This window comes from Lepisma saccharinum, chromosome 14, assembly GCF_977018435.1.
Source record: "Lepisma saccharinum chromosome 14, izLepSacc3.1, whole genome shotgun sequence".
NCBI classification, from domain to species: domain Eukaryota; kingdom Metazoa; phylum Arthropoda; class Insecta; order Zygentoma; family Lepismatidae; genus Lepisma; species Lepisma saccharinum.
The window spans coordinates 19,894,838-19,917,675 of NC_139242.1; the positions used below are offsets into that span (position 1 = coordinate 19,894,838).

General features: G+C 40.1%; 1 protein-coding gene across 3 annotated transcripts in view; it reads right to left on the bottom strand.

Annotated features, from left to right (window-relative positions):
* LOC145998441 (facilitated trehalose transporter Tret1-like) overlaps positions 1-22,838 on the bottom strand; it is a 56,500-nt gene that overhangs the window by 29,537 nt on the left and 4,125 nt on the right. The window contains exons 1-2 of one of the 3 annotated variants that reach the window (XM_083134851.1): positions 13,323-13,481; positions 9,749-9,851 (exon numbers count right to left, since the gene is read on the bottom strand). In XM_083134851.1, the coding sequence (XP_082990977.1) occupies positions 9,749-9,851; positions 13,323-13,405 (186 nt within the window). In that variant the 5' untranslated portion in view covers positions 13,406-13,481. Of the gene's footprint in view, positions 1-9,748; positions 9,852-13,081; positions 13,287-13,322; positions 13,482-22,838 lie in introns of those variants that run through there. The other 2 variants (XM_083134853.1, XM_083134852.1) reach the window with 2 other exon arrangements.

A 22,838-nucleotide genomic window follows, 5' to 3' on the forward strand; every position in this document is an offset into this window, starting at 1 on the left:
TGTAAACGTTATTCATTATTGTAATTTACACTGTTAAATCCATTGTTTAGTATTGCAGAGTCCTGTGCGACTCAATTAATTGTATTGTCTTAAAGCACACAGTTTTTGTTATAGTAACACTTGCATCTAGTGATTTCTCAATATCAAACCATGATAATTCTCGGTACGGAGTTTGCAACATGTAAACAAAAAGTGAGTTGGCAACGCGTACTCTTAGTTAGAATTTTCGCCGCCCATGCGCCACCGCGAGTATAAAGCCAGCGCAGCGAGACCGGGAGCTCAGGGGAGAACATGGAATCTGGGGCTGCCCAGTTCCCGGGGATCAAGGTGGAAACCTAACGGTGCCACACGAAGCCTTGATCGTGCATCGCGACGCGACGCGTAGCGATGGATGTAAATGGGAGCAACAATAGCGATACCTGTGGAGGAGCACAGGGAAAACACTTCCTGCCACCCATGATAATCAAACCGCCATTCGATGGATCCAGATCCACCGCCAAATTACGAACAGAAGAACGTCGCAGTTCTCAACAACCTAGATCAACTACTAATACAGAGAGCGATTCTGATCAGCAATCGGGACACTATGGAACCCATGACGAACTATAATCCGATGAATCGGTCACTATGCAGCGACTTCTACGTTCGAGAGACTTCCTGAAGCAACCAAGGGAACAACGTCAATCCAACTCCAATGGGACAACGACCACGAGACACGAGAAAATTGGGACACACGCCACTTAAATACCCGAAAGGCCACCGGAGCGGGACATTTAAGGAAAAGAAGAAACAAAATCAGATGATGAGGCATTCCAACTGGTAGATCCACGAAAAGCAGCGAAAACACCATTCGCACCGCAACCTCCGATCAACACGATAATAAACCTATTCGATGTTCTCCCCGCACAACGAGAGGGAACAACACCTGCCCAACTTCAAAATCTCAATCTAACGGCTGGAATAGCCGAAGCAGACGGAGGAATGATGGATACAGAGGGAGCAACAGGCGGAGTGAGCCCAACATCACAAATGAAAAGCATTACACCAATCTTCGTATATGGTATATCACATCCACATCAAATGGTTAGCAACATATGCGCCCATTTAGAGGAACAACCGAGAGTAAGAGTCTCTTCACACTGCGTGAGAATCAACTCTAAGACAGATAAAGATTTCCACACAGTGGTAACAAGACTATCACTTAACAACTTCGAATATGCGACAGGCCCACAAAAACAAGAAAAAACATTAAAGGTGGTGCTACGACTCCTTCCAATAGATCTCCACCCTGCATAGATCAAAGACGAGCTCCAATTATTGGGATTCCAGATTATATCTGTAAGCCAGCTGAAAAAGACGGAAAACAACACAAACATCAGAAAAAAGATGCCGTTATATCTGGTAAACATCCAAAGAACATCCTCTCCTCAGCCTCCACGCTATATCAACAGGAGTTTATTAGCCTTTACAGAATGACGGTGGAACCGTACAGAATGTCAGATGTACTCCAATGCTTGAAATGTCAACGATTAGGGCATCCTTCGGCTCTTTGCAAAGCACATCCGCGATGTGTAAAATGCACAGGACCACATGATGCTCGCGAATGCCCAAAAAAGGACAGAAATCTCCCCGTCAAATGCGTAAACTGCGGTGGGGAGCATCCGGTCAATTACAGAGGTTGTAGAATCTTTCAACGAAAAGAGCCATCGGCACTCAGAAGCACTGCCACCGTAAAAAAAACTGGGAAGACCATCAACACAGATCACAATACAACGTCCAAGCACGTCCGCCTCACAACCACATCCAGCTGCATCAACTACAGCAACATCCACTTCCACATACGCAGGAAGGGTCCCAAGAGTGTCGTAAATTCCATCCAGACCGACACCCCCGACAACTTCTCCAACCTTGGGACAAGGCATCAAATCCTTGATAGACCTGGCTGCACCATGGAATTTACAGAGGATTTGGCAACATGTGTCCAAGGGATTACAAAAACTTGCCACCGCAAGGTCTGGCATGGCAATGGTATCGATACTAATAGACACACTCCTAGCCATGCAACGAGATGGCTGCTTTTAGTCGTCGAAACTTCCTAAAACAGATCACCATCCTGGTATTCAATGCAGATGGCATAAAGGAAAAAAAACGCTGGAATTTCAACATTTCATTCAAGGACACAAGATCGACATAGCACTGATCAATGAGACTCATCTCAAACCACACAACAGCTGGAAGATGACCAATTATAGACAGTCCCGACGGGGACAACGCAAAGGGGGACTCGTTATAATAATGAGAAGAGGAATAGCAGCAACACGGATTGCCACACCACCTACAACTTCCATCGAAACACTGGCAGTGAAAGTCAAAACAGAAGCCATGGACCTGATATTAGTGGCCGCCAACAAATCACCCAGCATACCATTGGATGGTAACGATATCATCAATTTGGACAACATGGGACCAAACATGGTGGTGGGAAGCGACTTAAAAACAAGACATCCGTCATAGTTCTCAAGGACTTCCAACACAGCTAGGAATATATTATATAATAGGATCCTAGATACAGATTTCCATATTATGGCACCAAAAGACCCCACATTCTATCCACGTAACGGAGGTCTCCGAGATGTCTTAGATGTTCTTCTTCTGAAAGTAGTGGGCAATAGTACTGGCCCCTATGCGGTCCCTGAACTAACTTCGGATCACCTTCCAATAATAGCATCGTTGGCACAAGGTATCTACTGCCAACGATTCCAGACACTGCAGCAATCTACCACCAACTGGAATCAATACCGACAGGGAACTCATGCCGAGATCGACCCCAGAATACACTTGCATTCGCCAAGGGACATTGATCTAGCTGTAATCAAATTCACGCACATTGTAACGAAGGCTTGGTATAAAGCGACTTCCTACAGCAATGAACCTGCAGTATTACGGGAGACACCGATGCTAACTATTCTAATTCACTTGGCTAGATGGACCCGAAGATGATGGCAACGATCCAGAGCTCCAACACACAAGGCTGATTGGATGACGGTCCAAAAACATTTACACTACTACCTTCTCCGTGATAGAATGAATAGATGGGATCATCCATTACGTCATCTGTCTCCGCTGGACACTTCCTTCTGGAAGCTAGCCAGAACATTGCAGAACAAAAACATCATGGCAGCCCCAGTACTACGAACTGGAAGAGAACACGAAATTGATCCAGATAAGCAGTTGATATAATGGCTGATCACTTTTAAGCATCCTTTGTCCCACATCACCACCTTCGGGACAAAGACACGGAACAAGTGGTAAAACAAGCACTTGACGAACTGAAAAGCCTACCTAGGAGATTGGATGTACATCATGTCACCCCACGTCAGGTTGCAGCAGCAGCCAAGCAAATGAAAACCAAATCAGCACCGGGGATTGATTAGATCCCATCAGCGGCCTTAAAGATTCTCACCAGAAAAGGGACGGTTTTCCCAGCAAGACTGTTCACAGATATACTGAGGAGTGGGTATTTCCCAAAGGATTGGAATCTAACAAATATCATTGCAATTCCCAAACCCGGAAAAAATCCGGAAATACCGTCAAACTATAGGCCAATGAGCCTCCTGTCACATCTAGCCAAATTATTTGAACGTGTCTTGCGGAAAAGACTCACTTTTGTGAAGAACATCACATCATCCCCAATCACCAGTTTGGATTTAGAGCCCAACATGGCACAGTCGATCAACTCCTGCGAGTAGTGGACAATATTGCCGTGCAGATGGATCGTAAACAACGTGTTTTGGGAACATTTATAGATGTCCATAAAGCCTTTGACAGTGTCTGGCACGCTGGTCTTCTATACAAACTTTACAATATGAAGCTCCCGATCAGCTATTGCAATATCCTAGCCAACTACCTACTCGGAAGATCCTTCACAGTTACCTTCAACGGAAGACGATCTGAAAGAAGACCAGTAAGAGCAGGAGTCCCCCAAGGCTCAGTTTTATCTCCACTCCTTTACGCCATTTACACGGTTGATATCCCCCAACCCAAAAAAGGACTCATCGCTACATACGCCGATGATACTGCCATTTTTGGATGGAGCAGAAGACTCCTTCCAAGCATGCAAGCTATTCAGAAATACCTCCAAAGTTTCGAGGCATGGGCACACAAATGGAGAATAAAAATCAATCCTGAGAAAAGTCAGGCCCTAGAATTTGGACTCTGTCCTTCCACCAGAAAGATAAACATCCAGCTCTTCGGGAAAGCAGTTCCTAGCCCAACATCCGTCACCTACCTAGGAGTGACATTGGATCGTCATATCACCTTCGGCCAACATACCAAGAAGATGGTCAACCGAGCAAAACAACGCATTGCATACTTATACCCAATACTCAGTTCGCCCGTTCTCCAACTTGAAGCCAGAATCCATGTATATAGGATGATGATCCGACCCATATTACTGTACACAGGACCAGTGTGGAAGCAGATGGCCCACATCCATCATTGCAAACTGCAAGTGGTGTAAAATAGAGCTCTTGGAGCTATAGGACACTACTCAAGAACAACTCGAATACAACAAATGCACGAAGATTTGGAGTGCTCACCTCTCATGGAAGCCCTTCACTTAGCTCAAGCAAAACTTTGGAGGAAAATCCAAGTCTATTCAAATCAGCTTATCAAAGATATATGAAAATAGAGACCCCGCCGGAACATTGTCCTCCTACCCCGATCATAACAATTAAGACCACAAGACATATTCTTCCAGACAAGGGAAGTACTATTCCAGAAACAAACACATACCTGTTTGTTTACAAACACACACAACGAAAAAATCAGAATACCAGACAACATAATTATGTGACGTATTCACGTCGTACTCTACGCAGTACATTGTATATATTTGTAATTTGTTATTTGTATTGTTGTAGAAATGTATTTGTCCGGAAATATTGTCGAGTAACTCCCCCAGCCACAGTTGCGGGGGACTTCGTAAAAAATCCTGTAAAGAAAAGTGGGTATATGTAATTACTAATTGTGATTGAAAAATGAGGTATCAACCAAATACTCAGTTGGCTCTCTGATGTCAACTGGCGAACATCCACGGTAAACCGGCCTCTCAGCCAGAAGCCTAGCAGCCATCCCAGATGGAAAGAAGGAAGGAAAGAAGGAAGGAAAGAATGAAGGAAGGAAGGAGAAGAAAGAAGAAGAAGAGCCTATCAGCAACCTACCTACCTGGTCCAATCGCTTCGGCTGATAGGTACTCAGGGTCTACCTGCCCGGCTTGACTGGGGATACCAGGACCTTCCTTCCTAACCTGCCGTCCCTGCATAGGAGACACCGGTTGGCTTGCCAATTCTCAGCTGACGCCGGGGGTGTCGCGGCATCCTTTGATCCCGGACCTAGCGCCTGCTTGTCGAACACATCAAACCGGTTAGTGACCAGGATGTACCGCTTCTCCTACGTCCCGTGACGTCATCAGCGACCAAATCCCTAAATAAAATTAGGTCCCTATACTCCCCCTGGAGCCTCACTGCGAGGAATAAATTGGATGTTCCCTGTCCCCCCTTTTCTCTACGAGAACAGAAGTGGTGCAGGTAAATGCACGTAAGAGTCACAGGTAAAAGACAGGTGTGTAAGTGTACTGACATTATTATATTGTGTTTATAATAAAGACATAAATTAAACTGGTGAAACCTTTCCTTAACCCAGCAAGCCCTGAGAATATTTTGGAGTCTGTGTTCACCGACTGTATTTAAAAAGTTAGCACCTATGGGTAGACTTTTGCAACCCTCCTAATTGGAAGGTGTAGTGTGTTGAACGCAGCCAGTACCAGTACTCCTGCGCTGTGTTGTTATTTGTGGGTGAACGTTGCAGGGTACGAAGGTATAACACCTCTAGAATTTTCTTCATACTTGATGAAATACATATTTAGAGGTAAATCGAACAGAATGGTACTGAAACCTCATGAGATAACCCTTACTACGTACCCATCAACAGTACTAACCTAATATTAGTAATATCAATACTAAACAGAACAAAACAAAGAAAAAGATACAAATATAACATTTTGTTTATGTAAATATTGTACAAAGTTTTCCAGTGCTCTTATTATTTATTCGTCACTTGCCTATGTCTTTGTCTAGTTTTCAACCCTAGCCAAAGACATCCTGGCCGGGGGGATTGTAGACGGTAGGGCAAGAGTAAGGTATGCAAGACCCTTGCTCAGCATATGTGTGCTCCAACTTGGCAGGAGCATTGCGTCAACTCGAGCACCTCCGAGTATAAAATAGCGAGACGCAACCTCTCAGGTTTCTCATTGCTATTATTGCTACTATCGACTGTCAACCGTAAAGTGTTACTGGACTGTATCGATCTGGAGTCGACACGACAAGGTTTACGGCTGAGCAAGGTGAGTGGGTGGTAATTGCCTTACCGCATACAATACCTTCGAATATATTTTCTAGAATTAAATGCGTGGAACGAGACAACGGTATTTTTATTAAGGATCTACCAATCTCCCGGTGCCGTCTCTATCACCCCGAGATAATAGGTGTGAGCCAAGCTGGAGGCTAGAAGCGAACACGTTCTCTACACCTTTAGCCAGCGACTATATCTCGGGAAGACACGAGACTAAAGCCCTGTTCGGCGGGCCAGACAACTTCAAGTCGACTTGAAGATCTTGCACGTTTAGCGTTGGGCGGGCTGAAGTTGACGTCACGTCTTACTGAGTGAAAGCGTCCGGCCATTCAGACGCCTTACAGCCATCTTGCAGCTGGAGCAAGTCAAGGATAATTTGACTCGTTTCGTCTGCCCAAGATCTTTCAAGATGTCGGCGTCCGTGGAGATACAATGCCGTTTGGGATAATGTTATTGCGGCAGTAGCGAAGCGTAGTCTTACGAAGGAGGCAAGCAATGTTTCAGTACAACAAAACATGTAGTACAACGACATGCCGAGGGGAAAGATTCAAGGTTTATAGCCTCATTTACCCAGTCGCTGGATTTGTCAAAATATCGTAATAAAGTGACTGTACTAAAAATAAACCATATGATCCGCAAACGTCACATTTACTTTTTTTAAAAAAAAAACAGGTAACGTTATTCATATGATATTAAACGTTTTGCATATGCGAACTTTCCGCATACGACTAAAGGGAGACGGAATTTCTTACTTACTTATTAGTACCTTTATTTGTTTATTATTATTTAATATGGTCAAACGGTGACCAAACCGATTTAGATAAAAAAAAAGGGAATCATTTGTTTATTTTACGCTGCATGATGTAATTTAGTATTTTTGGGCACCCTAAAAACCGCATTGGAGTAACTTAAACACTAAATAAAAAGTTAAACACAAACAATAAAAAATTCATTTCAAAGCAAAGAAACACATGCATAGACGATGTACTCACCACAATAAATTTCAAACTCTTGGTGTTGGTCGACCCCCTTCCACGATTTTCATTTTAACACTTATCTCTCTCGAGCTAAACGAAGCAATTTTCAATTGCTCAATAATACACCCGCACTTCACATCAACCGTTCCTAAATACGCGTTCATTCCGATAAATTCACAGCACAAAACACGAAGCAACAAACACTAACACTAACCCACGCGCTTTCCACAACTGCAAATACAAGCATCCACACAAGATCAATTTGAAAATCTCTGAAACAACAGAAAGTGATACCAACCTATTTCCTTAATTTTATCCGTCACAAAGGAAAGATATATCAGTTTGGAGATAAAAATTACGCGGAGGAAACAGAATCATTTCAGCAGAACGAGTATGTACATAATATTTAAGTAATAAAGTGTCATTCAATGGCGTGCCCGGGGCGAAGGGGGGGGGGTGGATGGTAGACATAACCCCCTTTTGGCCCAGTATATCTAAGATAAAACGTCAAAGGAAGGAAAAGATGACAAAATGTGGACCGTAAAAAGACCCTGGGAACACCACTTGCGTCATAATAATAGAACTTAAAACATATTCGGGCCTCCCCGATGGCGCAGTGGTAGTGTCGTCGCCTTGTAATCAAGGGGTTCCGGGTTCGATACCCGGTGGAGGCACAAGTGTTTCAGATCGCATTTTAAACTGTAGGTCCAGTCCCGATTAGCCTTACTGTGCATAAAGTGGACTTAAAACAACAAATCAATCAATCAATCATTAAAACATATTCTTGTGCTCATAATATGCAGAATGTATACGATTTACTTCTATGCCATGTGCCATGTACAAATATCAGTAGATAGTTCTTTCTCAGATAGCTTTATTTTCACCCCAAGTTTTATTCAAAAGCAGTCAATTTATTGATTGTAAAATTTGTGAAAGAGCTCACTTGAATTACTGCGTAAATAATTTGGCAGTTGCAAACACTGGTAGCTGTCAACACTTCTGGCGTAATTTGAGCTGGACCGACCAGGAAGCAGGGTGCGGGACCAAGGTCCGTCCAATCTTCCCTCCCTCCCTGAGAAAACTCTTCACGGGGGTGCAGAAATTCCACTGCCCCAACTCCCAATGTCAACTTTTTTTACGCGTTTTACATTTCGCGAAATCTAAAATAATTTGTAATATAATATGATATATATGGAATTTAGAACAGTGATAATAACTTCTTTTAGTTATTTTATGACTAACAATTATTATTATATTTGCGATCTTGTTTACGTGTTCATGAAGACAAATATTCGTTGCTAGTTTTTTGCTGGCAACGTACCCATAGATGAATCCTTCTGCTTTCGGTTGAACTCGGCTATTTTCGGGAATCACGCAAGCTCGGAAAGCACAGCTTTTTGTAGAAGCTTTGTGGACGGGTTCCACCAAAATTTCACGCTTCGCCATGTGACTCCTTCGGAGGCCTTATTTTCCCGCAGAACGGCTGCAAGCATTGAGGCTGGTGCTTGCTACAGAGCTGCTGGGGGAGTTTGCGGCCGCATTTTTTCGCGAAATCGATGCGATGGAAACAAAATACGGTTAGAACATTAAGTACATTAAATGATATTCGAATTATGCAAGCAGTGCTTGCATTGCTTGTACTATATCTTCGCCTCTGTATTGCGGGGATAATTGTAGTTATACTTGGCGATGTCTGACAACATTCTTTGTATTCTAGAGAAATAAATGATAATTTGAAAATGTTTAAATGTTGGTTTGAAGTGTAAGAAGAGAGAAGTTGATTGTTTTATATGAAGACCACGTTCACTGAATATCTCGTCTGCTTCAGAGAACGAACAGCGTGACTTTGACGCAAGATTTGAACAATACAACCTACTTTAATTAATACCAAGTATATATCCATAATGACACCGAACGTGGTAACATTGTTTTCTATTCAGAATAAATATTTTGATTGATCTAGGAATATTATGAAGCTGAATGTGAACCCAAAATTGATTTTAATTATTTAAATTCAATTAAACGTTTGACCAAAGAACATATATACCATATTTATCCACTTCCCGAGAATAGTAGCTACTTTTTTCATTCTTTCCTAAATATATTTATTCTCCGTAATTTTTCCCTTTGCAGCTTGTATGCTAGTTGTTGCATTGACTAGTTTCATCCACAGACCGCGTACCACCGTCCGACGATTCAGCTAAAATGATCTTAAGCCTCTCAGATGTATTGCAGTTGTCTAACTCGCCGAATGGGGCTTAAAATAGTTATTGTTAATATTGGGTGCACATAACTAAATAAGAGATATGAAGAATATAGGTGGATCCGTCGATATGTTATGATACAAATATTTCCTCTACCTGTGGCATCGTGTCCCTCCATGTCAAGGAGCATTTCTTGCATTCCAGGTCCAGGCCTTTTGGTTGTTCGAAAGCGACTGTGCAGTCTGGATACTTCACGTCTCTATGAAAGAAAGAAAGACAAGTTATGGAACAAGTAACATGCATGCATAATGTGAGCAATGCAAGGGAATAATGAACGTGAATATTTTTAGTTGTACAGTAACGGACACTTCTGGGTTGTAACGATCTCATTGATTTGTTATGGTATTAATCCAATTCTGAAGCATCCATTCAATGCTATGTGACTACATTACTATCTGCTTCAAGGTTAAAAAGAAGAGGAACGTTTTATTTTGGCATAAACCTTAACTAGTGAGATCCTGAGGTCAATTTTAAGATTGTAAGATTGAAGACTAGGAACTAGCTTTTCCTTTCGTAACTTCTTATTAATACAGACAGGGTGTCGGCGACTGTGGTGAAGTGTTTAGCATTACGAACTATGAACCCAGGGGTCAATGATTTAGGACTTGACTTCTTTGTTTTTATTTGTGTATTTATCTTGTATGTGGTGTGCTTGTATCAATCCTTTAAAACTGATCCCGTGACCCAGAGTGTTGAGTCATCATCTCAGCATCAGGTCTCTAAAAATTCTAGATTCGTGATCTGAATTCGTCGTGGGTGTGTTTATTTATTCGTCAGTCCAATGTAGGGGCCTCCCGATGGCGTAGTGGTAACGTACTCACCTTGTAATCAAGGACCCATTGATTACAATGTTACAACGTTATCACTACGCCATCGGGAAACCATAAAATATATTAGTGTTGAAGCATTTTTACTTGATAGTTAAAAAGACCTAGCATGAACGTCAACATGATCATTTTCCAGGGATGGACAAGGTGTCTTTCATTCCGGAGGAGAGAGTAAACACAGTTTCAAGTTAGCATGTTCCTCCAACGACCTTATACTAATAACTAGGGAACGAAACTTTAGGTAAATAAATGTTTTTTTCTGCGATAAGATACACACCCTCGTTTTTGCCAAAATTCTGATCATAGCCTTATATGTCAACACAGCAAATTTTATTTTACATAAAAACACATATTTTCCAGTTTTCCGTATGTAAATACATATTTTGCGAATTTTCATTTCAAATACATAAAATCGCTCATTTACTTCAGCTACCTCTAAATCCTCGAAGGAAAAATGTTTATTCTCCGCACCTCTTTCATATCGAGAGTGTTAGGTTTGTTTTGTCTTTGAGCACGCTCGCTGGCAGTCTTCTGGCGCCTCGCCTACGATCCTATTGGGGGAAAATATTACCCCCCTTGGATCTAACCCTCAAGTGCTAATGTCTAAATGTACAGAAATTTTTGGGAAAAATCAAGGTTTTCAAACTTAACTTTGTGCCAAATTGCACGTGTTTTGGAAGGTGAAGTAGAGGAAGCTTTGGAAAACTTCAGCGTTAGTGGCATTTCGTGCTTCAAATATGCAAGAATTGTTTCTTGTGACGTGGAGCGATCTTTCTCGCAAAATAAGATGCTTTTTAGAGTTAGTGGTCACAGATTTACAATGGAGAATTTGGAAAATTATGGTGATCCACTGCAACTCTTCCAAGAAATAGCTTACTAAGAGGTAAGCATTTAGAAACTGATTTCAGGTGTTTAAAATGCATGTAATATTTTGTTTTTGTTACCAAATGTTTTTTTTTTTATTTTTGTCACATATTTTCCTGTTTTATTACATATTTTCAACATTTATGACACATAAAAAATTAATATTTCTGAGTTTTTTAGCACATAAAGTTCCGTTCCCTACTAATAACCATAACTTACTCTGACTGAAGTGGAATTATGTGTGAAATGTATATTTTTAGGTTAACATTATCTTATGAGGGAGGGGCTGTGGATCTCCTTGCCCCCTTCCGGGCGTCCATGGAAACTTAAGTTGGACATGATTGCTGAAAGTACTTGCAGTAACATCAAGTTACCGGAACTGAAATATTGCATGCCAACGACAAACAAAAGCGAGCAATGTTCCTGGACTTCGTCCAATATAAATCCTTAATGGCTGCGTTCGTCTTGACAGCCACAGTTTGCAAACCTTTGTACCCGGAGAACTCCAGCACTTGAGGTTAATTGCATCGGACCATAATCACCCTATAAAAAGAAGTCAAGTTACTGTAGAGTGCAATAAAAAACCCTTATCGTATAAAGACAAGAAATAACCAGATAATTTTAATGCTGATATTGAGATTGTGACAGAACAGCTGGCAAGAAATGTGAGAGGTATTGCGGGAATGCGAAAATGAATAACATTGTGCCATTCCAAAACTTCTCAGTACATTATAAACCTTGCTTTTGGTTTGTTTTTATCTTGAGTTTCTTTGTAGATTTTTTAGAGTACACTTAATGCACAGAAAGGCTAATCGGGACTGGATCTACAGTTTTTAAAGTTGGATGCGAAACACTATGTGCCCCCACGGGTACAGCTTGAATACACTTTGCTTCTATCTGGATATTGATAGAATTCAGCTTTCTTCATCTTTAGAGGGGTGTAAGATTTTGTTTAGCAGGTGCAATAGTAAATCTAGAATCGAAATAATCATAGTGTGAAAAAATTAGGGGCGTGTTTAGGTACTTTAGAGGGTTAAGGGAGTGTTCGGGGGACGAGGATGGCTGCTTCGGTGTCCATGTCATGGTCTCGTTACCGAAGGCCCTGGGTTCGAATTCCGACTGCACGGGTGACCCTTTGTGGATGTTCCTTTGTTCTCATCATCATTCATGTTCATCGTTGCGATTAGTCCTCATAAGCTACGTAAAGTGACAAGATTACAAATTTAACAACGATTGATTTCGTTCATTTTACTTTGCTTTTCTGCTACTTTGGATAAGCGCGACGATGAGGATGAGTGATGAAATTGATGAAGGGACACTCACAAAGAACACCCATGCTCAGGCCTGGATTCGAACTTGGGACCCCTGTCGTTGTAGAGCGCGGTGATAACCACTCCGCCACAGAGATCGGCAATTAATTAATGCCTCAAGTTGGAGTATTTTTTTTCTTGTTTTTTTTTTTTCACGATGCCAATTTCTGGGGAAAACATGATTACCAGAAACAAACTACCAGATGGGAAATAAAACGGTGTACGTATCACTTTCGGTTTTCAAGTTATTATTGATCAAAGCTACGGTTACGTTACTTTTTAAACATTCTGTATTAGCTGATAGTGTACAGCTACATACGATTTTGGAATTCAAGTGCTGTAAGTTGTTATCCAAGAATGATCACGTTCATAATTATACAATACCATTCAGAGATGTCACTTAAAAAAAGATAATGATATCGACTTACCCAAGCAGCTTAGCAGACATAACACAGAGGAATAGGCTTGCTCAGACTGAGGCAAAAAGAATTCGTAAACACGCGAAAAACAATATCAATCCCGCTAGAACAAAACAACACTGTACACATTCATATTAGAAGAAAAGCTGTGCGTAATGCCTTTGCACGTAAATGTAGCACTCCCGGTGGTGAAGAAAGGAAGTATACGAGCGTTTGAATTTTACACAACCGTAAAATGTTGTCGACTCACCTAGCACAATCTTCTGCACCTTCGTCCTGTGTCGTAAAATGCGAACTTGAGACAGTGTTAACGTGAGATTCGGAGCTTTCCATGTTACTCCACAAACAAGATAGAGTTGTTTCGTAAGCCTTGCCTTCTTCCTGGTCGAATGCGATTTCTTGTGTAACGTATTCGACTTGCAGCTAGGAAACAAAACACTAGCTAGTCTGGGTTCGTAAAGTGCTGAGACCTGTTCTAAGATTATGAATCTTGCGAGTTACATTATGCTTCTCTTATCGACAAAAAACGAGCACAAAGAGTGTACTGTTAAGAAAAAAAAGTCATGTTGAAAGTTCACAGCGAATGTGATGTTTATAGACTGACAGTCCAGAAAATGTATACGTGTATAATAGTTATCAAAGAAATATGAAACAAGGTCGTTAGCTTTTTATTAAAAATAGAAACAAGCGCACTTACTTAGGTGTGTGTACATTATAAAAAACACTCCGTGAATGTGCATTACAGCTCAAACGTGCTGTCGTTATCAAGCTGATCAGATATCTTGTAAACAAACATTGCATCAGACAAGTTCGATGACATCTTTACCTTGAAAATGAACAGATTTTCTTGTTTCCTTCCACATGGAGCAAGTATGTGTATTAGAGGCATTGACGATCAAAAGTTACTGACCCTCTTATACAGGACCAACCATAACCAAAAACAGCAATATTTAATTATGGAACAAATGCAATGTATAGAATATAAACAAAATGAAAAACTCTTGAGGAACTGAAGGACAACTAAGAAAAGAATGTACCAGCCTCGCTGACTGTTCGACTCGCGACATCTTGGATTCTACATTTGTATTTATCTTATGAATGGTGATTGGGTCAAATTGATGAAGAGATTCACACAAAGTGACACACTTATCCATGTTGACACTCCTAGAACCTCCTGTTGTTAGTGAATCAACCACGAGTCGAGTCCGGCCACAGACGTCTGTGTTCGAGCCTGTGTTGGTTTCTCATCCATTTTTTATTTTTGTTATTGTGATTCATCCTCATCTGAGCAATTAACCCACTAGAGGAAGGAAAACCAGATAAAAAAGGAAACTATATTTCCTACTATTAGCAAATTTATGCTTGTTTTCCTCTTAAAATTAAAATCCGGGAATTAAGGCTTTGCATCGTTGAATTGAATTGAATTGATTTAGTTTATTTTACTTCGCGTTTTGTGCCTCTTGGCTAATTTGCGAAGATGGGGATGAGTGATGGAATGATGAAATTGATGAATGGACATTCACAAATAACCAAGCCCGACCGGGATTCGAACCCGGGACCCTTGGCGTCGCCTTTGCATCGTGTTCTGCTAACTCCTCCGTCATGGAAGGGAGATACCAGTGGGACAAGGAACATTGGAAATTCATTTCTTTGTTGTAATTCCACTTTATGCTCATAAGAACTACTTAGGATTGAACCTATAGTTTACAGTAGTATCTGAATAACTGTGTAATATGGCTGAAATTATGCATTCTAATATTCAAGAAAATACAAGGTGTCTCAAAAGTAATAGCGAAAACTGACATAGGTGAAAGTACAGGATAATAGAAGCAAAAAAGCCTCAGTAAACATGGGTCTGCAAAAGAGTTTTTTTCGAGATAATCGCAAATGTGTGATTACAAGCCGCCACTGACTTCTTTGTTTGTAAACGTCGTCCTAGTTTGTAAAATGCTAAAAATGTGTGCGAATGTGTGGGTACAAGCCGTCACTGACTTCAGTGTTTGTAAACGTCGTCCTAGTTGGTAAAATGTACTCTTCGTTGCTGTAAGGTTCCATTTTCACTACGCAGTCCAGCGCAACTGACCTGACTCCCACAGTACGAGTAGACTGTGTACTGATTGTATCCATACAACATCACCTCTCGGAAATGTTCTGTTTGATTACAACGCCACCTCTCGGAAATGTTCTGTTTGATTACAACGCCACCTCTCGGAAATGTTCTGTTTGATTACAACGCCACCTCTCGGAAATGTTCTGTTTGATTACAACGGCACCTCTCGGAAATGTTCTGTTTGATTACAACGCCACCTCTCGGAAATGTTCTGTTTGATTACAACGGCACCTCTCGGAAATGTTCTGTTTGATTACAACGGCACCTCTCGGAAATGTTCTGTTTGATTACAACGCCACCTCTCGGAAATGTTCTGTTTGATTACAACGGCACCTCTCGGAAATGTTCTGTTTGATTACAACGGCACCTCTCGGAAATGTTCTGTTTGATTACAACGCCACCTCTCGGAAATGTTCTGTTTTGTAAACAAAGAGCTAACCTCAGACCGCGCAAGGAGTATAGCACTCGGTGTTTACAAAATGCAATCAATGACGGCTTGTAACCACACATTCGCACACATTATTAGCATTTTACCAACTAGGACGACGTTTACAAACAATTAAGACAGTGGCGGCTTGTAATCACATACTCGCGATTATCTCGAAAACGACTCGTTTGCAGACCCATGTTTACTGAGACTTTTTTGATTCTATTATCGTGTACTTTCACCTGTAACAGTTTGCGCTATTACTTATGAGACACTCTGTATAAGGGAGAGTCGTTCAGTACTGGCCACCATAAGCTTATTGATTTTAAGTGATACATGATTAGGAGATATTCGGATTGAACATAGTAATATGATACCTCAATGCATACTTTAAGGAACACGGGTTTAATTTCTCTGAAATGTTTTCAGATCACAAAAAACGAAAAGCTGAATTTTCAGTGAGTGGAAAAATTGTCGTCCATTATAGGCCAGTCAATATTTTAATTTTAGGTGGTGGGTAACTATTGATAAACGCTTCAGTTTTATGAAGAAACTGTGAACTATGTGTACAAAGGTGTGGTAGTTAACAAATGTGGAAATAAAGTCCATTAAAGCAGACTTGAAATCACATTTTTACAATAATTACAAAAATACAAAATATTTTCTTGGTCTACGCATTCAACATGTGCTAAATTCCACATTCAGTACATTGAACCCAATCTTCCTCAAAGGACTCTAGACAAATTATGCATTCTGCAGTTTCTACAGTTGTCTTCTTATTTACTGAGGGGCATAAACTTATTGTCCAACTCTTTCATACACGAAAGTAATTGTTTTTCCATTTCGTCAACAAACGTCTTCTTAAATCTGCCTATTTGAGGTGTCAGGTCCACATCCATAACACGTTGAATTGCTCTCAATCTATCTCCTAGCGTGCTTCTTGGTAAACAATATATACTACCTGCTTGTCTTGCTGTCATTTTGTTTGTCATTACCTCATTTACCACCTCTTCAGTCCATATACTTCTTTAGTTGCTCTCGGGCCTCCCCGATGGCGCAGTGGTAGCGTCGTCGCCTTGTAATCAAGGGGTCCCGGGTTCGATACCCGGTGGAGGCACAAGTGGTTCGGATCCCACTTTAAACTGTAGGTCCAGTCCCAATTAGCCTTACTGTGCATAAAGTGGACTTAAAACAACAAATCAAAATCAAATCATTTAGTTGCTCTCCTCGTCTGCCATCTTACTCTGAAAACAAAAGCAAGCACGACTGCAATAGATGAGTACGAAATTCTAAGGTGTGGCCGATATTGGACGACATTTCACTGGCCGATACTGTACGATTATTAGGTGGTAACAAAAGTTCCGATTACACTTTGTTTATAATCAATTTGCTAAACTATTTACAGGTTTTCGTATCCTTGTAGAATACCGATAAACTGAATCTGACAATGAAATCAAACACTTACCTCGAACATGAATACCAGGGCCCCAGAAATAACTTCTCTCACGCAGCAACTTGACTGTTCACAGTAACACAGGCACAGCTCTCACAATACTGCGTGAAAGCGGGTGACCCCGAACTGTAGCGCACACGAATACATACCCTTTCCTCCTACTCCCGTGAACTACTGCTATGTGGTGTCAAAAGTCCGAACTGGCAATTGGCCGATACTGTAGGACGGCCGGTACTGTACGACTCTACCCTACTAAGTGCGGTGAAATAGTTCCAGTACATCCAAGTAGCCTACATTGAAATCTTCAGGATCATTTATAGTAGAGGAAGATTTGGATTGGATTGAGTTGGTGTTTTAAGTCCACTTTATGCACAGCAAGGCTAATCGGGATATAGTAGAGGAAGTAGAATGCATGCAGACGGAGGGGTGAAATAGGGAAAGAGAATGAATGAGAGACCATCTGATAAAATGAGGAAAGAAGTTGATGGGGTCTCCGTTATCGCAAAACAATAGAGCAACCTTTCGTTCTGACGTCAGACGATTAATGCCTATGTTGTTAGGTTAGACTTGTTAGGTTTGGTTCTATTAGAAAATAAAATGACAACATAAAGGCCAATTGAAAAAGAGAAAGAAGGAAACGAGAAAGAAATAGAAGAAGAAAGAACGCGAGAGAGAGAGAGAGAGAGAGATAATAGAGAGGGAGAATGTTACGTACCCAATAGGACCAAGTAATGTAAATAGTTTGCCAAAGAGGAATAGAGATGGCAGCACCAGGCATGCAAGACTAAGGATTAGCATAATATATGTGAATAACCTTATAAATAAGAACAAAGCAAATTGGAAAGATGAAAAATAATAGAATGTACTATAAGAAAATAAAGAATAAATATAAAAGAAATAAATTATGTATATACGCGATAAATTAAATCAGTGATCATATGTAAGTTAATATGAAAATTAAATAAGTCAAAGCACTGACACAAGTTTGTGTCTTTGAACAGATATTGCATCTGTCTGATTGATTTACCATTCCCATCGCGGAAATTTTGTTTACATCAATGGCGGCGCGTTCCAGTCGATGCCCCACAGCACTTTTGGTTGCGCGTTTCAACGACAGCACCTACTTGGATGCGCGTGTCAGTCGTTTGGCACCAAATATACACTCTGTTGTACCCAGTTAGTGTTGGCGCGTTCCAATCGCAGCCGCAAGGGAGGAGATTAGTATATTTCCCAAAGCTTAAGGGAAAAAGTTGGAAAAATATATATATATGAATTCATAAATCGTCAAAAAGCTGAAATAAAAAAAAGTCCAGTTCCAGACCATCCATTAAGAAGAAAGTCCAGATCCAGATCTGTCCATTAAGAAGGAAGCTCACGTAGGAAGTACAGATCCAGACTGTCCATTAAGAAGGAAGTCCAGATAGAAGAATATACAAATTGAAGAAAATAAATACAGTAGAGCGTCGATTATCCGAACGTCGGTCAACCGAACGACCGCTTAACCGAACTGTGTACTCGCTCACTTTCAGATATCTGTAATGAAAAAAGTACGTGACTTAGCTGCTCGTAAGCGTGTAGGCTTGCTTAGACAGACCAAAATAAAGGATTTTTTTAAACGTTAATTTTGTGTACTGTGTGTATTGTTCATGCAAAATGCGTATGTAATATGTACATATTTTTGTTTAATAAACTGTACCACATACTATATATTCCTACTAAAGTTGCCTTTGTACGTTACTTTGTAATACATACTTAAAGAGATGCCTTTTTTTATGAATAAATTTACTGTACAGTACTTCTTTTTGGCAAATAAACATGTACAGTTCGATTATCCGAACAAACCAGTTTTCCGAACACCCATGTCCCCCAATTACTTCGGATAATCGACGCTCTACTGTAATAAAGAACATATTGAGATAAAACTTGACTGTAGATGAGAATTATAGAGAAAAGTAGCTCATCATGTAAATATTCTATTTCCATGTATCCTTGTTTATATAATATATTCGTTTAAACGTCTCCATTGGAAGGCATCCTGTCTGGTTTCGTTGTCTACAAAGAACCCTACGCTGTAGTTATTCTAGCTGAGGTTTAAGATTAAGATTCATGCACCTTGCACCAAATAGAGGTAGCAAGAAGAAAAAGGGAAATGAAGAAAACATAGAGAAATAGGGGAAAGAAAGGTAGCAAGAAAGAAAGAAAAATGGAGGAGAAAAAGAGAGACATAGAGAGAGAAACGATAAGGAAACATGCGAAAAGAAAATAGAAAGAAAAGAGAAAATACAGAAGCAGAGGAAAAAGAAAGAAAGAGAAGCAGAGGGAAAAGAAAGCTGTTAAAAATCCTGAGGACGTCTTTGCCGATACACTAAACTTGTTTCACTAATGTCTTCTTTTCAAATGCAATGCTAGAAAACTTCAATTTTGAGAGGTTCTTCAAACCCAGACAATCAAAACTGTTTACGTTTCGTCCCACACCGGAAAATCGAGAGAATGTAACTTCATTCTTCCTTCTGGGAAAATTTGAATCTAACTCACTCACACGCGCGTACACTTACGCGGCGTAATGCACAATATCTAACAGAAATAAAATATCTTGAAACGTAAACTGATTGAATTTATGCAATAATGTCATGAGTTGCGCGCTAGCCACGGACTAATCGAATGACTTTCGGTTCAGGGTAAACGAAGTTAGTAATAAGTTTTGTTTATTACAGCGTATATTGATACACTTGTATGTTGAACTTTAACTTCTGCAAATATGCTGTATAAAGAAACAAACTGCCGAAGTGCTAATTGAGGAGAGTTACCGTGCAAATTGTCCATGACTATTTTCATCAATTTTTCTCTTACATCCTATGTGTTTTTAAGCGATGGATTTTTATGTATGCTGGTGCAGAAGTTGTCAACAGCTTGTTTTGAGTCTTCTTTTATTTCTTGAAGCTCTTATCGGGTCTAGTAAAGTACACGAACATGGTGATGGACAATTTGAACGGTAATACCCATGGATCGCACTGTACAAGTCCTATTCATTGACCAATATTTTCTTGATTTTCGATGTCGTCCAACCGTTGGGTGGCGCTAGTGACGCAACCGCGATCGCCTTGCGAATATGAGCCGACGTGTCATCATTAAAGATCGTGCTTGGTAATAATCAAAGATGTATATTCAAGTACTTACTGCCCATTTAAACTGTAGGTCCAGTTCGGATTAGCCTGTCTGGCATAAAGTAGACTTAAAACACCAAATAAATCAATCAAGTACTTACTGCGATAGAAGCGCAAAGAACACCATGTTCACTGACTAAAAGCCAAGTGTTCTGCCTCACAGCTTGTAAGAAACTTCTCTCTTGAGCGAAATTGCAGAGCACTGGGGGTATTTCGCTGGCACGGATTCAATAACCCATTCATTTCCTCTGCTGTAGTTACATGGTTTGACCTTATTTCACTATGCGTCAGAGATAGACTTGAGGAACTATTGTAGCCGCTCATCCCGGTCTATTCATTCTGTTCATCAATCAAAACTCTGCTAGGCTGCCGTTCGTACATGAAAAGTGAATTGTTAGATAACGAATTCCTCAAACAATATTCCATTCACATTAAACTAATCGCCAAAGCAGTGTTCGAGTAAACATAGAGATAGTGTAGCACGGAACATGTCGATAAAACTTAAATTATTAACAAGTTATCTCCTTGCAATAATTGCAACTGCAAATTCTTAACACACTAATGCCTATTGGCTAAAAATTCAATTTTTCTTTAAAATTCCTTTATTCATTCTGAGTTGTTGATACGATAGAGTTAAAATATTCATTAACAATAGTACGGGTAAGCCGGTCTCAGGGCCTGGTGGTGAGCACATCGCGTTACGCCGCCAGAAGTCTCGGGTTCGAATCCTGGCCTGGGCATGGGCGTTTGTCAGTGTCGATTCATCAATTTCATCATATCAGCCCAATGTTCGCAATTAACCAATAGTGGCAGAAAAGCGAAGTAAAATTATCCAAATCAATCAATCAATAGTAAGGGTAACACTTGTGTTGCTGACCCGCCTGAGAAAACCCGAATGCTGACTACAATGAATACTTTGCTAGTTGGTCAGGTTCTTACTAGCAAAAATGTTAATTAACTGAAACTAAGATGGATGTGATTATATTTTCGAACTTGTCGACGTTACTTAATCAGTTCTCTTAGGCAGTTTTTTCAAGTTCTGTGAGAAACTGAGTCTGCAACTCCAATCCAATCCCCCGAAACCGAATAATATAGACAGAGACAGACAGACAGGTAGAAGCCACAGAGAGAGAAGATAAATGAGACAGGCAGGCAGACACACACATAGACAGAAGATGTACAAAATTTACTTATGTTCACTGTTCTTCGCTAGACTATTCAATTCCTTTTTATTTTATTTATTTATAATGTAAATAACAAAAATATTTCAAAATTCTAAATGAAAAAGCTTCCAGTATTCGTATTTGATTATTTCAAGTAACTTTAATGCCTATGTAGATTAAATGTGATAATGAGTATGAATCAGTCCCTATTAGCCTGGTCGCCCATAGGATTTTTCTTAGTGCTTAAAGGGGGGCGAAGGGGAAGGTGATACTTCCCCCCAGTTAGCAGAATTCTCATAAAGCATTTCCAGCACTAGGATAATTTGCTTAGGCACTTAATTTGCTGCCTTTCATGACACTCTTCGTCCAGGTTTTCACTCTACAACTTCAAAATTGTAATTATATGAAGTATTTCTAGATATCTCAGGGGGGCAAGTGCTTCTCCTGGTCTTCTCTACGGGCGCCCTTGACTGTGGATAGCGGAGCTAATTTCGAGAGGAATATTGAAATAATGTTGTTTTTTTAATACCTTCGATCGGGAATATGAAGTGTACAAATTCCACACAATTATTCGCTAAGAGAAAGTGCCAAGAGATATTAACCACAATGCAACACTTTTCCCATCTTGGAAATCGTACTCGAAATTACACTCATAAAGCACAAACGTTCGATTTGCAAGATGGGGAAAGCGTTGAATTGTGGTTAATATCTCTTGGCACTTTTTTCTTAGATTAGCGTGTTCACTATTATGTGCAGAAATATTTTGTCACATATTCAACAAATTGTGTACCGTCTTTGTAATCTGCCTATTGATATTTGTCATCAATTTTCCCCACAAAAATTAACAAGACAGTACTAAATAATCATCGAGAAGCATACAAGATTTAGTTTAAAACGCGATAATCAATAAATAAGATAAAGCTTACCTAAAAATCTTTTAAGATAAAGGAATAACTAGACCTCGTAATTTTAGGTTCTAAAAAGTGTGCTTTTAGGTTCCTACAATAGGCTCTAAAAACCCTAAAATAGGTTCTACAAAACCTATAATAGGTCCTAAAAATCTTAAGTTAGGCTCGAGTATTTCTGAAGTAGGTTAAAAAAAACTTAAAATAGTTCAAAATTTCTGAATACTGCTGATTAGGCAGTGAAAATGGGACACCTATATTCTGAAATACGCACTATCTTACATAATGTCATGTGTGTTGTCGTACTCTATGTCAATGGCAGAACTTTACCATTAGAAATTTGCTATTAAAATCCACTCCTCGCCGTATAGTTAGGCAACAATCGTTTTTCATGTTATCCAGAGTCAAACTCTGCAAATTTGTATGTGAGGATCATCTTATGTGCTGAAAATAATACTGAGGAACAAATTAAAACTTTGTGTTTTGCCGCTTCATGAAAATAGGTGATCTTTAATAAATCGGGTGCGCTGATTTAAAAAATCAT